General features: G+C 38.1%; 1 protein-coding gene across 1 annotated transcript in view; it reads right to left on the bottom strand.

Moving 5' to 3' along the window:
* Positions 1-2814: 2814 nt before the first annotated feature.
* The window catches only part of CMTM8 (CKLF like MARVEL transmembrane domain containing 8), a 35947-nt gene continuing 24979 nt past the window's right edge, over positions 2815-13782 (bottom strand). The window contains exons 2-4 of the mRNA XM_030511679.1: positions 10518-10691; positions 6115-6231; positions 2815-3358 (exon numbers count right to left, since the gene is read on the bottom strand). Of these exons, the coding sequence (XP_030367539.1) occupies positions 3275-3358; positions 6115-6231; positions 10518-10691 (375 nt within the window). The 3' untranslated portion in view covers positions 2815-3274. The remainder of the gene's footprint in view (positions 3359-6114; positions 6232-10517; positions 10692-13782) is intronic.

Raw genomic sequence — 13782 nt, 5'->3', positions numbered from 1 at the left:
GGGCAATGGTCTGTAATCAACTAAGCAGAACATAGTTTTGGACTTCTATTAAGCCTGCTAGTAGTTGCAATAAAAGATATTACGCATCTCACCAAATTTTATGTCATGTCATTAGATAATCAAAGCTACAACACTGTCAATCTCCACAAGAGTAAAATGCTAGCTGCTGAGAAAGAGGGGTTTGGTTTGTTCTTCTTCTTACAGTTCAAGTTCAGAAGCATGCACACTTACATGATTTTTTTGCAAGCCCTGTAGAGGAAGGTTCTAGAAACTTCTGTACTTCCTATTAAGATATATTTTTCTTACACGCTGATTCAGCTTCTTTAGTTCTTAACTTCTTTTGAAAGTACGCATATGACTGGGGCCCTGCTAATCCGAGTTCTGCCCAGTGAAACAGAAATACCTTTAAAGTAATACAAGTAGAGTAACAGTCGTTTGCTACCCAGAAGTCTTCTGTAAACTACTGTCACAAAGTCAGTCTAAAACACAGCTGATGTTGAAGTTTTATTACAGTTCTCCTGCTATTTACTTCATGCTTAGTGCATCACATATGATGATAAAAGGTACTGACAACTCCTTAATAAATGAAATTTGATGGCCATAAGTTGACATCAAGTATCTGACTTCAATTTTTCAGAGGCTGTTTGTCTGAAACAAGTTAATGTCAAATCTCTTCATTTTACAAATTGATTAGCATTTTGTTTATTCTCCTCGATATCTGTATTAAGAATTTCACTAATGATTACATCACTTACCAGTTGTTCTTTTTAATAAGGCTTCTTTCAATCTTATGAACACTGAGCAATGCCTTCAGCCACAAATCTTGTTTTGTTATATGATAAACCACAGCTAGCTTATCTCCTTTATCAATATTAGAATATACAAATGCAAAAGTCATAGTTTGCAAGTCAGTATTTAAGAGTAATGCACTGAAGAAACACATAACCTTTTTGGTGCTTATGCCTTTCTTCAGGCCTGAAATAGGAGGAGCAAACTTAGAAGTAATTCTCAGCTTGTACGGATTCCTCCAATTTTAACTAGATATTCAGAACAGGTGAAAAACAGCCTGTTGGTACCTGGGCAACTGATGAGAAGTGAGAGAGATAAGAAAGAACATATATCTTTCTAAAAGCAAAGAGCAAGGCAGGTAAGTAGGTAAGTTATGGTTTGCAAAAACAAAACCAGCACATCTTCCCTTGAGGATGAGTACTGAAGACTCAGAGAGGAGGTAGGTATTTTTTCAGAATCATTCCTTATCTGGTAATAACATGGGTTTGTCCTTCATTAATGGGTTTATTCTGACATGTAGCACACAGTTTCCATGACAGTTTTTGGTAAACTGGATGAAACATATTACTCCCTCTTAGCTCTACTCCCTTTTACTACCTTTATCCACAAATGTCATCTGGGTTATGACTTTAGACCAGACCATGGCAGTTACCACAAATCATGAAAGGTTTGTGCAAACATAGTCACATTCTTCGGACTTAAAATAGGTACATCAAATATCATTTAAGAAAGAATTTTTATTACTACTAAAGCATTATTCCTGATGAGATTTTAATTCCAGCTATATTTCTAGTCACATTTTATCAGTTGACATTTGGATCATTTTTATGCCTTTGATTTTTTTCCAGCAATGGAAAAGAGCATACAGGATTTTAATGACACATTTTATCTGTGTAGATAAAATGCATAGTTGGTAGCCCTTCTTTCTTCTCACAGCTGGATAATTTTAGCAGGCAGCAGACAGCCTGACCTTTGTTGTGCAGGCCAGATGCAAGCTGCAAACAAATATAGGGTTTTAAATAATGTCTTGGCTTCCCTTACACTGAAATCCTGTGACTCTGACAGATAATCAAGAACAAAACAATGTGATTGAGTACAGAATTAGCTGGCTGTTGATATGTCTTCTTTCCTGCAGGGCACACACGTAAGTAAGCACACACCATTTAGTTACAGGGAGAAATAAAGTTCTTTTAAGCAGTAAGATTTCTCTACTACCATATATAATTGTCCAACTAAGTTTTTGAAGACTGGAAAGAGTCCAAATCTTCTTAATCCAGGAATAAAAGATTCACCAATAGTTTTACATGAGGAAAACTTCACATAATATCGCCAAATAATCATGACCTTACATTCTCCGCGTAATTCCTGGAGAAAAAAAAAAATCCTTAGGTAATTTGTATTTGAAAGTAATTTTCAAAGGTATCTGTTTTGAAAGTAATAATCTTCTGTCATACTTTTGCTTGACTCAAAGGTATTTAAATACGAGCATGAAATTAAAAACTTCATTTGTTAAACTAACTCACAGATGACGCCAGTAGACAGAAAGGAGGGAGGAAATTCTTTGTTTCTAGCGCTGGCATCATGACAGTTCTTCTATGGATTTAATCTTTGTATCATTTAATAGGATTTAGAAGCTCAGATTTTAATTAGGACAGATTAATGGCCTAATGTGAGGAGAAAAGAAAAGAAACACAGTCCCCTGAGAAACAAAATGTATTACCTTCTGCAGGTGTTTTGTCATATTTTCAGTAGGTTAAACAATGAGCACCAAGGGGCCGTTGTCTAGACTTAAGCCTTGGAGCCTGCTGGATTTGAGAAACCTGTTAAGATAATGTGTTTCAGGCACAACATTCCTTCAGCAAGCTTCAGGCCTAAACTAACATGTTCCAAAAGCAATCTCATGACTGTGAGAAGCTGTTAGAATTTGCAAACTGAAGGGTTCATCAGAATTCTTAGTAGCGTATATTTCACTATGAAAAAGAATTTTAAAAAGCCTTCTACTCCCAGTTTATAAAACATGCACAGTTGGGTCATTTATTTATTTATTTTTAGAGTTTTGGGTAGGTTTTTTTCTGCACAATGTCAGTTTTTATACATAATAACACGACAGTATCCATATCTTAGTTTCAATTTGTAGCATTCTGTATCAAAAGTATATCTGTAACATTTTAAAAGCTACATTTACAAAATTGGCACATTCATGGAGTAAGATTTATTAAAGGTTTAGTAACAACATCTATACAATGTCTAGAAAAATACCATGTTAATTTTAAAAGAAGCAGTAAGAAATTTTACTATACAATACAAAGATGGTGTTAGATGTCTCTAAAGATGGTATTGGATTACAAATAATCATTTAATGTCAAAGAATATAGTGTCAATTCTAACAGAAATGTTCAAAAAGACCGCATCCCTCTTCCAAGCTTTTGTCAAGAGTATAATCCTCAAAATATTTTATACTACAGAATTCATTGTAACAAAATAGTTACTGCAAAGTTCGTGATCGCCAAGATATAAAGCTAAAATACGTATTTCCAGCATAGCAGGAGGTAACCACAAAGGCAAAGAACTGTAGAGAGAAGGGAAAAAAATACATATTAGGAAAAAATATATATTTGAGAGCACTGTCATTTCTATAACAAAAAAGAAAAAAAAGGCAATAGTTATGGATTTGGAAAAAGGAAAACAGCAGGCTCAGTAAAATGGCACTTTTGCACCTTCTTGTACTTGTGTGGCCATCTCAGTCACACTATGTAAGCAAGCTTATATTATACATAGAAATATGGGCCTAGAAGCAGCCAGAACATGGCATATTTCAACTCATATCTCCACATTGTACTGCTTCAATATGGATCTTATAGACTGGACTCCCACCAATCCTAACCTTGCTGCTTTTAACATCACTTGCTGGTAAAGACTGAGGGTTAGTCCATGGGACAGTGTGAGCTCAAGTTAACACGCCTGCACTGCTGCTCTGTTCCAGGAATTACCTACAGCCCACCTGTACCTCAGTATAGCACACTGTGAGTCAAAACAGGTTGGTTTCCTGAGAAAACCTGGATTCAAATGCAGGCCCAGATGTGTTCTCAAACTGCAGTACCGGTTAGGTTGCCGATTCCAGAGGTCCTCTACTGGTGACTAAAGTATTCCTCAGTGCAAGCAACAGCGACAGCAACCCCTTGAGATATTACTACTTTGTCAGAAATTGGTTACAGAATAAGCCTTCTGTAGCAGGCTAGATTTATTTTATGTTTAAAGATTAAAACAATGCAGTATCAGTGGTGCTGCATCTGTAATCCATGCAGCATATGCACACGGACACCAAAGAACAGCTGTGAACTATTTCAGTGGTACTGATAAAGTCCAGTTCAGTGCCAGTGGCTAAGTTCCTGTTAATCACTACATGCTGTTCAAAATAGACCATGTTCAAAATGGTCTTACGATAATCCCAGAATGTTTTGTGCTGGTAACTGAACCAAATAAAGCTGACACGGCAAATAGAATTAACACTGCTTTTCTTAGAGGTGAGCAATAATAGGACAAGAGAAAAAAACACAAGTTACAAGAAGGGACATTTCAAGCAGATATTAGGGAGGAAATCACAGTGAGAGTAATCAAACATGGCAACAGAGGCTCAGAGGCACTGTGGAATAGCCATCCTCGGAAATACTCAAAACTCAAGCGGACAAGGTCGTGGTAGCCTTATATGAGTTAGCCCTGCTTTAAGGGAGAGAGTTGGACCAGATAAGCTCCAGAGGTTTCTTCCAGCCTAAAACTATTTTATGATTCTACCAATGTTTCTTGCTTATATACCATCATTGGCCTGGGTAGGCACTTCAGCTCTGAGAGCAGGGCACTACTAAGCATGCATACAGGCAGCAAATCTAAGCCCTCCAACAGTGGGTTCTTGGTGAGTCTTGTCTAATGTAAATTTAATTAGTGGCACCAAAACCTGTAGATGATGATATGAAATCTTATTACAATAGAAATTTGTAGCACTTGTCTTCTCCAATAATTTTGTTTCTTAGGAAATAAAAGCTCTATCTAAAATCTTTAACAGAATGACTGTTGGGGATAGAGGATTTGCTAAATTCTCACAAATGTCTACCCATGAAACCCTTAATGGGTTCAGAAAGCAGGAATTTATATTTAATAGTTTATTTAGACAGTGCATTAGATAAGCACTATTAGGAGGTATTAGAAGAGATTCCAAGCATCCCATGAGACACTGAGCATTCATGCATTTTACATAAAACCTGAATCAGCATGGAAGCTTATCTAGCAACGAGCAAGTTCCTGTCAACAGCAGTGACTGAGTAACAGATCAATAGTTACGAACTGCCAAGGGGAGAAGACCCTGAACACCTCTGAAATGACAGGGATGTAGTTATCCAATTCCCAAGAAAACAACATAGCAAGTGTTCTTCAAGTCTCTGTGTTCATGGCCATATACAGTAAGCTTCAGACGGAAGACAGGATTTGTAAATAGTCCAGAGAGGACAACTGCAGAAGCATGAACAGTCAGCAAAGTAGCTGTAATTTGGAATTACTGTATACAATTGCATTTGACCGCTGTTGCCACAACATGCAAAAAGTTCTTTTACAACTCCCTTAACTTAGCTAGAGAATGTGTTCACCTATTTAGAAAGTGACAAGATTGTTTTTCACTTACTTTGACTCACTGCTTTGTATTTCCAAATCTAAGTAGTAAGACTAATTAATGATTTGCACCCGTTTTAAAACAGTGGGAAGTTACATGATTTTTCAGGCATTGCTCACCTGACTGAAGAAGACTATCAAAAGATGAGGCTGTAACAGGAAGATCACTGTAGAAACAGCAATACCACTTCGGGACCTTCCCGAAGGCACTGTATATATGGCTCAGCCCACAAAAAGCTGAATGCATCTTATCCACATGCATGCAAAGTCAGCTGAGTCAGTTTAAACTGCTTTTGAAGTTGCCCAACTTTCACTGCACTGAAGTGACTTGGTGCCCACACAGTCTGTTTCATCTACTCTGACATGCCGGCTATAACCTTTGCCAGGGAGCTAGTGACAGATGGGGACAAGTGAGGGGAAAAGCAGTATAGTCTTAAAAACATTACAGCCTTTCCTGATCTGTCATCTCCTGGTGGAATTTCTAGTCACAGCCAAAACACTATAAACTAAATTACAGCGGCCTATAGGTTTTGTGTGTGAGCTTCTGTATCAGTCTGCAGATTTTCCAAATCCAGAGCACACACATTTCAACCCACACTTCCAGTGAGCATCTTTTGATACAACTTTACTGGGCACAGAACTGATTTAAACAAAAAATGAACTCACTGAAGAAGCTGCCCAGCTGTTGTAATTGTGACTGTCCAGTTCTTTGGTAACTGAAGATGCATCTACAATGGCAGCAATGAGGTACAAAACGAAGGCACTTCCATTAAAACACAGACCCTGTTGAAAAAACAAATGACATAATTAACATGCACATGCATTTGTTACCATTTCCTATTCCAACACTACAAAATTCTCCCCCGAAATATAATGTACACATGTAATATACACAAGAAATATGATTTTTAACTATTTTTACCCTCTTCCAAGTTCCTATCTGTAAGATTAAAATTTAACTGCTTGTTTTGAGGATCCATAAACATTAAGGCACCTTTTAGACAAAGAGTTCTCTCCATCACATTAAATCCAGAGAAGTCTTAAAGCTGGTGTGCTGTGATTTTTCAGAAGTGAAAATAAGGACGCAGTTTGGTTATCACAATCTAAGTGTTGGGCAGTACATGAAAAACAAAACTGCAATTTGTTTACATTTCTGATCTACACAAAGATACACTGTAGGAATCAGTAACTTATGGCATGTGAAGAATATTTGTAAAGCTTCCAAATCTTTTTTTTCCACTTCCGAAGGAGATAAAGAGGGTGTAATTTTTTTCCAGTCATATTCTCCCACATTTCAGTACCTTTCCCTTCTGCCTGATTTTGAGGGGAGAAAGAAACAGGTCAAACCAAGGAGAACAGTCTGAATGGACTACATGGGTCATCAAGACCCATCCATGGCAGATGATGCATTTTCTCTTCCAAGGCGCAGTTAATGTTGCACGGTACCTATGTTGATTACTAAGAAAGAAGCAAAGCCGATAATGTTGATCTCAGATAACAGTACAGAGAACAAACAAAACCAGTTTGTTCTGGTTTTGCATGTCAGAGAGAACAGGAAAGGAAGGGAGAACTGAAGCCTAAGAAGATGAAAGATAGATAAGAAGGTATGAGGGGTTTTTTAAAGGATGTAATTTTAATACTTTGTCCTTTACTCACTACTTGGCCATGGCTAAAGGAAGTTCATTCTTAAAAAACAAAAAAGAAATCCCCCAAAACTCCACCCTGCTGCTTGTCTAATACATACGAATTTGGCCATCAAATATACTTTAGTTCTCTGGTGCCATGTTTAAATGGAATACCCGTGACATACTTTGCACCTAGTTATAACTGCAGGAATTGGTAACTCAATTACACCAGGTCCTAGTGATGTACATGATCTGCTCCCTTCAGCTTCTGGCCCCATGTTTGCACTCTGGAGTGTCACACAAATATCATAACTCTTAACTCTGTTGCCCTGGATGTCTCTACATGTTGCCATACTAGTGCAGCTCCAACTTACTAACTTCCATGGTATGATGCAGTGGGTACTAGGAATATATGCCAATTATTCACTATTGACTTCACTAGTGACCAAACTCTTGTCAGAATCTTAAAAAAAGCCCGAGAAGTTCAGAAAGCAGCAATCACAGCTGTATCCACATCAGCAGTTCCCTCCATGCACCAAAGCATGGATCAACCGCTTGACGTGTCTGTTATAGAAGCACTTCACATCCATCTCTAGGACATTTGGTTCTGGCAGACTTTATTTCAGACTTGGTGGAGTGCGGCCCACTGCTGCACGCTCCCGTGACATGCAGGGTTCAAAACTTTCCGAAGAGAAGCCATTCCTCAAACACAGGCTTTCTCAACTGCAGGCCCCTCCGGGGAGCAGCACGCTGTGCTGTCATCTTTCCACACGTCAGTCTTCAGGTCACCACTTCCCATGCAAAAAGCCGCCTTACAGTTTTCAGAGCAGGCTGAAGGACATGCCTGTCCTCCTGTGGCTCCTAAGTCCTTGCAACTTCAGGGCATTTGGAAAAGAGCCATTTATCCACCCTTCTGCAGGGAACCATGGGCAATGCCTCAGCACTCAGATGGAATCCAAGGCTTGGCACTTGAGATTTGATTCGCACACTTATAAATGAGGGGGTCTATCTCACCTATATCAGTTGATCTAATAAAAGGTATTATCTCTATCCACAGATCTGGCCTCTCTTGTTTTATCTGGGCACTGCAGTAATAAAACAAACTGTCAATTTTAAGATAAGATGCCAGCAATTGGCAGGTTCAGGTGAATTTCTGTAAAGCGCTGATTTTCAAACTCCAAATTTGGTTGCCTAGAGTATTTGTTGTTGTGATTTTTTAGCTTTCCCATTCCAAAAAGACTCAAATACTCTGGAAAGCTACAAATTCCTGCAATATCTTGTCATAGAGAAGAGAAAAAAAGCACATAATTCTTGAGAAGTGCTGCTCTGGGAAATAACACTGTTGGGGAAGATGGAATGCAATGCAAGCTGATTGGGCCTTTACTGCCAATATATTACTCAAACCAAATGGTTCATGCTAAATTACCATCTGCTTCTTAAATTCAAGTTTACCAGATTTTAAAAGGTTCCATTGATTGTTTTAGCAAAGAACGTGCACTATTAAGGAGAGTCAGTTTTGAAACACATCCTTTGGGTTAATTTGCAGTAAAAGTAACTGCATCTTAAGCAATTTGGTAATGTGCTTAAGCTGCAAAAAGTGAATTTATGACAGAGAAGTCCAGATGTAATTTTGGATACTGCATACAATAGGCATCGTTTGAGCTAACTGTCGCCTAAGGAGGCAGAGCAATAACTAGCAGACTGAAATTCAGGATACTTCAGTGAATGGGGGAAGGTGGGCATAATCTTGCTCACTTAGAAAGCTGTATGTCATGCTCTCTTGACTGAAGACATTAACAACATCTCTCTTCAGAGAGACCCAACCTTTCTCTTGGCCAGCCAGGAGCAGCAGAGGTCACATTCAAAGGCTGTTCCCAATAGCCTTTAAATCTTACCTTAGGGAAAAACAAGCTCAAATGCAAGCATCTTTTACTTATTTTGCATTTATTTTTTCTTCATATTACCCTTTACTATAAAAGGAGACTACCTTTTGCACCTACATTTATGTGATCTTATCTACAGTATGTCTGGAACTCAGAGCAAGAAATACACTCAACATGAGGTAGAAACAAATCAAATACTCCAGCTTGTCTACTGCGTAGAGCAGGGGCAACTTATTGATGTGCAGCTGCTGCCTGATAAAAGTGTTAAACTGATGAAAGAGGGGCAATGACTAAAACTGTATCCAAGTGGATACAAAGATGCTTTCCCTTTGAATATACTTTACTTACACCTAATGCAATGGGGAAAAAACAACCAACCCGCACCTTTAAATGTACCCAGACACATTACTGCTGTAATTGAAATAATCCAACATTTCTATAGCAGTGTTATAGACTTAATGGTAATTGCTGGTCATGAAACTTGAAAACAGAGAAGCTATCTGAACATAAGCCTGGTTCTTATTTGTAATTGCGCTAGCTGGCTATTTATTACAGCAGCAAAGGGGAAGACTAAAAGGAAAGAGTATTCCATTTTAGTCATGTACACACTATAGTCTATAACAAGCTGTTTGCAGCACAACAGTCAAATATCACAAAAAAAACCAGAATTCTAGTCAATAATCTCTAGCTAGTAAAAAAAAACCAACGGCAAAGAAAAAAGATAACAGCATCTCACTGCATCAGGCAAAAGCAAAGCTAAAATTTATAATAATTCTTGGATGGGTCCCAAACAGCCAGTTGGCTGAGATGACAATGACTTTTAGGATCTATTACCCTGAACACCAGCCTGTTATGAAAATCATGTAAAAATATACCATTGAGAGGTACAGCTAGCCAGGTTTGCTCAAGCCACAAAAACTGGATCGGAATTTTAAGTGCATGTGAAATTTTTCTGTCATTACATGAGCTGTTTATCTGACTTGCATTAAGTCTTGAGCTAAAAGCAAAGGATTATGTAGCACATATTTTACATTTTTATATATATATATAACACTAATTTTCAGCACCATTTTCACAGTAGACCAGATACGGATTCTCAGACTGTTGCTACCTCTGAACTACCTTTGCTTTTACTGTTTTAAAAGCCAGGGTCGCACTTCCAAATCATGGTGTTGATTCAAATAGGGATTTCTGCTGTTTAAAACATATGGCCAGGTCTGTTAGCTCAGAGGCAGGAACAGACTTATTCTTCATGGAATGTAATCACTACAGGGAGAAAAAAAAGCCACTGTGCATAAGTATTAGTCACGCATACATCATTAAAAATCAAGTCACTGCATCAATCACTGAACAAAACAGTGAAACATCATAGGAAAAGTGTTCTAAAAGTGTCTGGGTAGTATGAAGGTTAAACACTGCAGGTATGCAGACACACAGTAATTAGGGAAAAATCTGTAAAAAGCACAAGTACAGTTGGTTAACTACACCCATAGAATGCATTAGTATTTTATTCTCTTCATAATGCAGCAAATCTGAAACAACAAAGAATGGGCATATTTACCACTGTGGTCCATGGCACCTGCGGGATCCTGGTGTAGGTCATTGTCATGTAGATGATCAGAAAGAAGACTGTGAGAACCCAGTAAAACACAGCTACAAACATCACCCAGCCAAAGGCTGGATATAGAAAGTATTCTGTTCCAGCAATCAGGGTCCACACCAGCAACCCCAGTACCTGCAAAAGTTATGGAGAAGAAAGGAAACTGTTACAGTCTTAGACCTCATACATTTGTTCTAGGTCAAGGAACAACACTACTGCCATTCACATAACCATTTGATGAGCTGATTTGAGATGCTACACTGAGAGAATACTAATCTAACAAAAAACAAAACCATATAAAACTGGTTTTGCTGTGGCAGGGTGTCACAAAGGGAAAGGCAGAATGAGGTGTCCTATTGTTGCTTTAGCTCACCTTTAACTGCTATGGAGCCATACTTGCAATGGTTTTAAAGATAGTTCTCAAAAGGATTGCTTGTTATAGCCTACTAGCTTATGTGTGTAAAGGTAAATACTACTATTTTGCAGTCAGTGAAGTCACTTTAGAAGCAGAAGCCTGTGAAGGACTACCGGGATCTTTAGGTCCCATCTGCCACACTCACAGGTAACTGGAGTAGTTGGGGTCTAATTCAAAATGGTTCATGCCTGCTCTGTGGAGTGACAGGCACCACAGACACAAAACAACTCCTAGGACCTATTATAGTCCTAGGAGACTAGGACTATTTACTACTATTATAGTAGTAAATACTGTACTAAGACCTAGTATCAACAAAATATCAACAGCTGCCATCACTGTAACATGCTGCTGGACCACAGCAGGTTGGGTTGGAAATGTCATTATATTTCACAGTTCTTAAAACACCTCCCAAGTGACCTGATCCTAAGTAGTGGACAAGAACTCCCACTTGAGCTAAGCAAACAGCTCTGGGGAAAAAAGCTCCCTTCCTGATCCCAAATCTGGCAATCTGTTCACATCTAAGACAAAGAAACACATGAATTAGGTATTTTAAACATACTCTCTCCCATTTTTTCTAGTATTAGGTGATCTTCAATTCATGAAGAGGGATGAAGAGCAAATAAAACAGAAGTCATATGCCACAGGAAGAAAAGCTGTGTGTTTTGCAAGTTGCCCAGCAGTTAGAAAAATCTTATTTATAAAAAGAAAGAGGTACTTTATACCTTAAAACCAACAACAGTTCATCCTTCAGATTTCCATCCAAACTTAATTCAGCCCTCAATTTGTTCTCTTGTGTGTTCACAGTATACTCCTGTACATTATTTATACACTCATCCACATCCACACTATGCATATATAAAAGCACCACACAATTGTCCGTTCCACTCTTTTTCTTTTTGATCTTGTAATAGAGAAGGCACATAACGGTTTTTTAAGAGCATTCTTTTCCATCAGTTTCACCGATTCAGCAATTTCTTTTTAAAGGAAGCCCTAGCAATTGTTCTGACTGGGACAAACCCCTGCGTTCCGCAGCATACCAGCGGAGGGCAGCGTTGCCTCACAAGAACATTTCAAACAGCATTACAGCATCACAGAATTAGGTAGTTTAAAATATACGCTATTATTTAATGCGAAGTTATGGGTTCAGCAGTGCTTCCTATAGCTAATTTTAATTCTGGTTCCAACAACATTTTACTAATAGTAGCAATTCAGTTAATAATGCCCCAAATTGCATGAACTCCCCATGATTACATTAAAAACCCACTCAATTTTAGTCTAACAACTAGACTAGATGAAACAATCTTGATAGACTAATAAAATCAGCTAACAAAATACCATTTTCTTAGGATACAAAGTTGCTTTTCATTGTGCCCATCTGCTTTAATCCAAGTTTAAATTCATCATCCAGAAATTATACCAATGAATAATTGTCTCACACTTGACAAGTAATTAAAGACAGATTTATCCTAGATCTGAATATGTAGCAAAATACCAAGAACAGAAACTTCGAAGATAACACAAAGAAAACAAAGAAATTACCCATCATTAAGCACCATAACCTACTGACAACAGTGTTGGGTTTTAGAAAGCTTTTGAAAATAGAAGTAGACTTTTTCATAAAAAAAGCACAAGACTATGAAAAATGCTCAACACTAAATTCAACACAAGTGAGATTGATAAGGACACCTCAGATTACATAAAGGATTATTTCTGGAAAGAGTAAAAACTTCCCAAGCAGCAAATTATTAAAGCTAAAAAGGGAAAAATTGAGGTTACATGAGACCACTAATCTTACATACCACACAATGAAGCTAGCAAGACAGTAACTAGGTGACTGGTACTCTCACTGATCACCCTTTTTTTCCAGTTATATTCTAAACTGGTGTTATCACCTCTCTTTCAAGATCATTTTAATATTGAAGTGGCTGTACATCTCGCACTTATTCCCAAGAATTGCTTTTAATGCATGTTTTCAGCTAGCCTGTATCAATGGCAGAACAATTTATCTAAGCAATTGAGATGCACCATGGATGTTACAGATTTATATTCTTAACCAGTTCCTGGGTTCACATGCATCATAACTTTGATGGCTTGCATATTAGAGCGCATCTGACATTTTCAGTTACATCCAGATCCTCTTACTGCATATTACTGGAGGTGACAGGCTGAAATAATATTTCAGATTTCTTGATTAGACCTGAAAAGGTCAGATCAGCTCACGGTCAACAATTCACTGTGTGTAGTTAAATGATATGGCAAATCGGTTTATTGCATACGTAAACATACACAATAAATTGATTTAAAGTTCAGCATCTACAAAATACCTAAGGAGCTAAAGGAACACAGACACCTAGACAAGTCTCTCGTGATTAGCTTGTAGTCTCAGCATATTAAATACTGAGATAGCTTCTGTAGTATTAAAAGCCTGTCTCGTAATATTCTCACTGTCCCTTACCATTTGCTGTTCAAGAAACTGGATGACACTTGTGCGTCTGCTGGAGCCAAGAATGCTGCTTTTCCTGCTGATTTGATAACAAACCTCCCCACTGGGAATAAGTGGACTGTATTTAAATGCCATCTCCATGAGCATCTAGCGTACAGAGTGTGGCAAGTGAGTGACAGGTATACGATACCATAAAGCAAAGACCAGCAACTGCTATACCTGGGGAGTCCCCACAGTGATTCAGCGTGCACAGCATGTACACAGCTACCTTCACTGCTTCAGATCAGCTGACAGACAAGAGAGATAGCCCCACTCAGTATGTGGGAAAGGCCTGTATCTCTTTATAACCAGGTATGCTAGAGTGCATT

The sequence above is a fragment of the Strigops habroptila genome, chromosome 1 (assembly GCF_004027225.2).
Source record: "Strigops habroptila isolate Jane chromosome 1, bStrHab1.2.pri, whole genome shotgun sequence".
Taxonomy (NCBI): domain Eukaryota; kingdom Metazoa; phylum Chordata; class Aves; order Psittaciformes; family Psittacidae; genus Strigops; species Strigops habroptila.
This window is presented reverse-complemented; position numbering and strand designations above follow the sequence as displayed.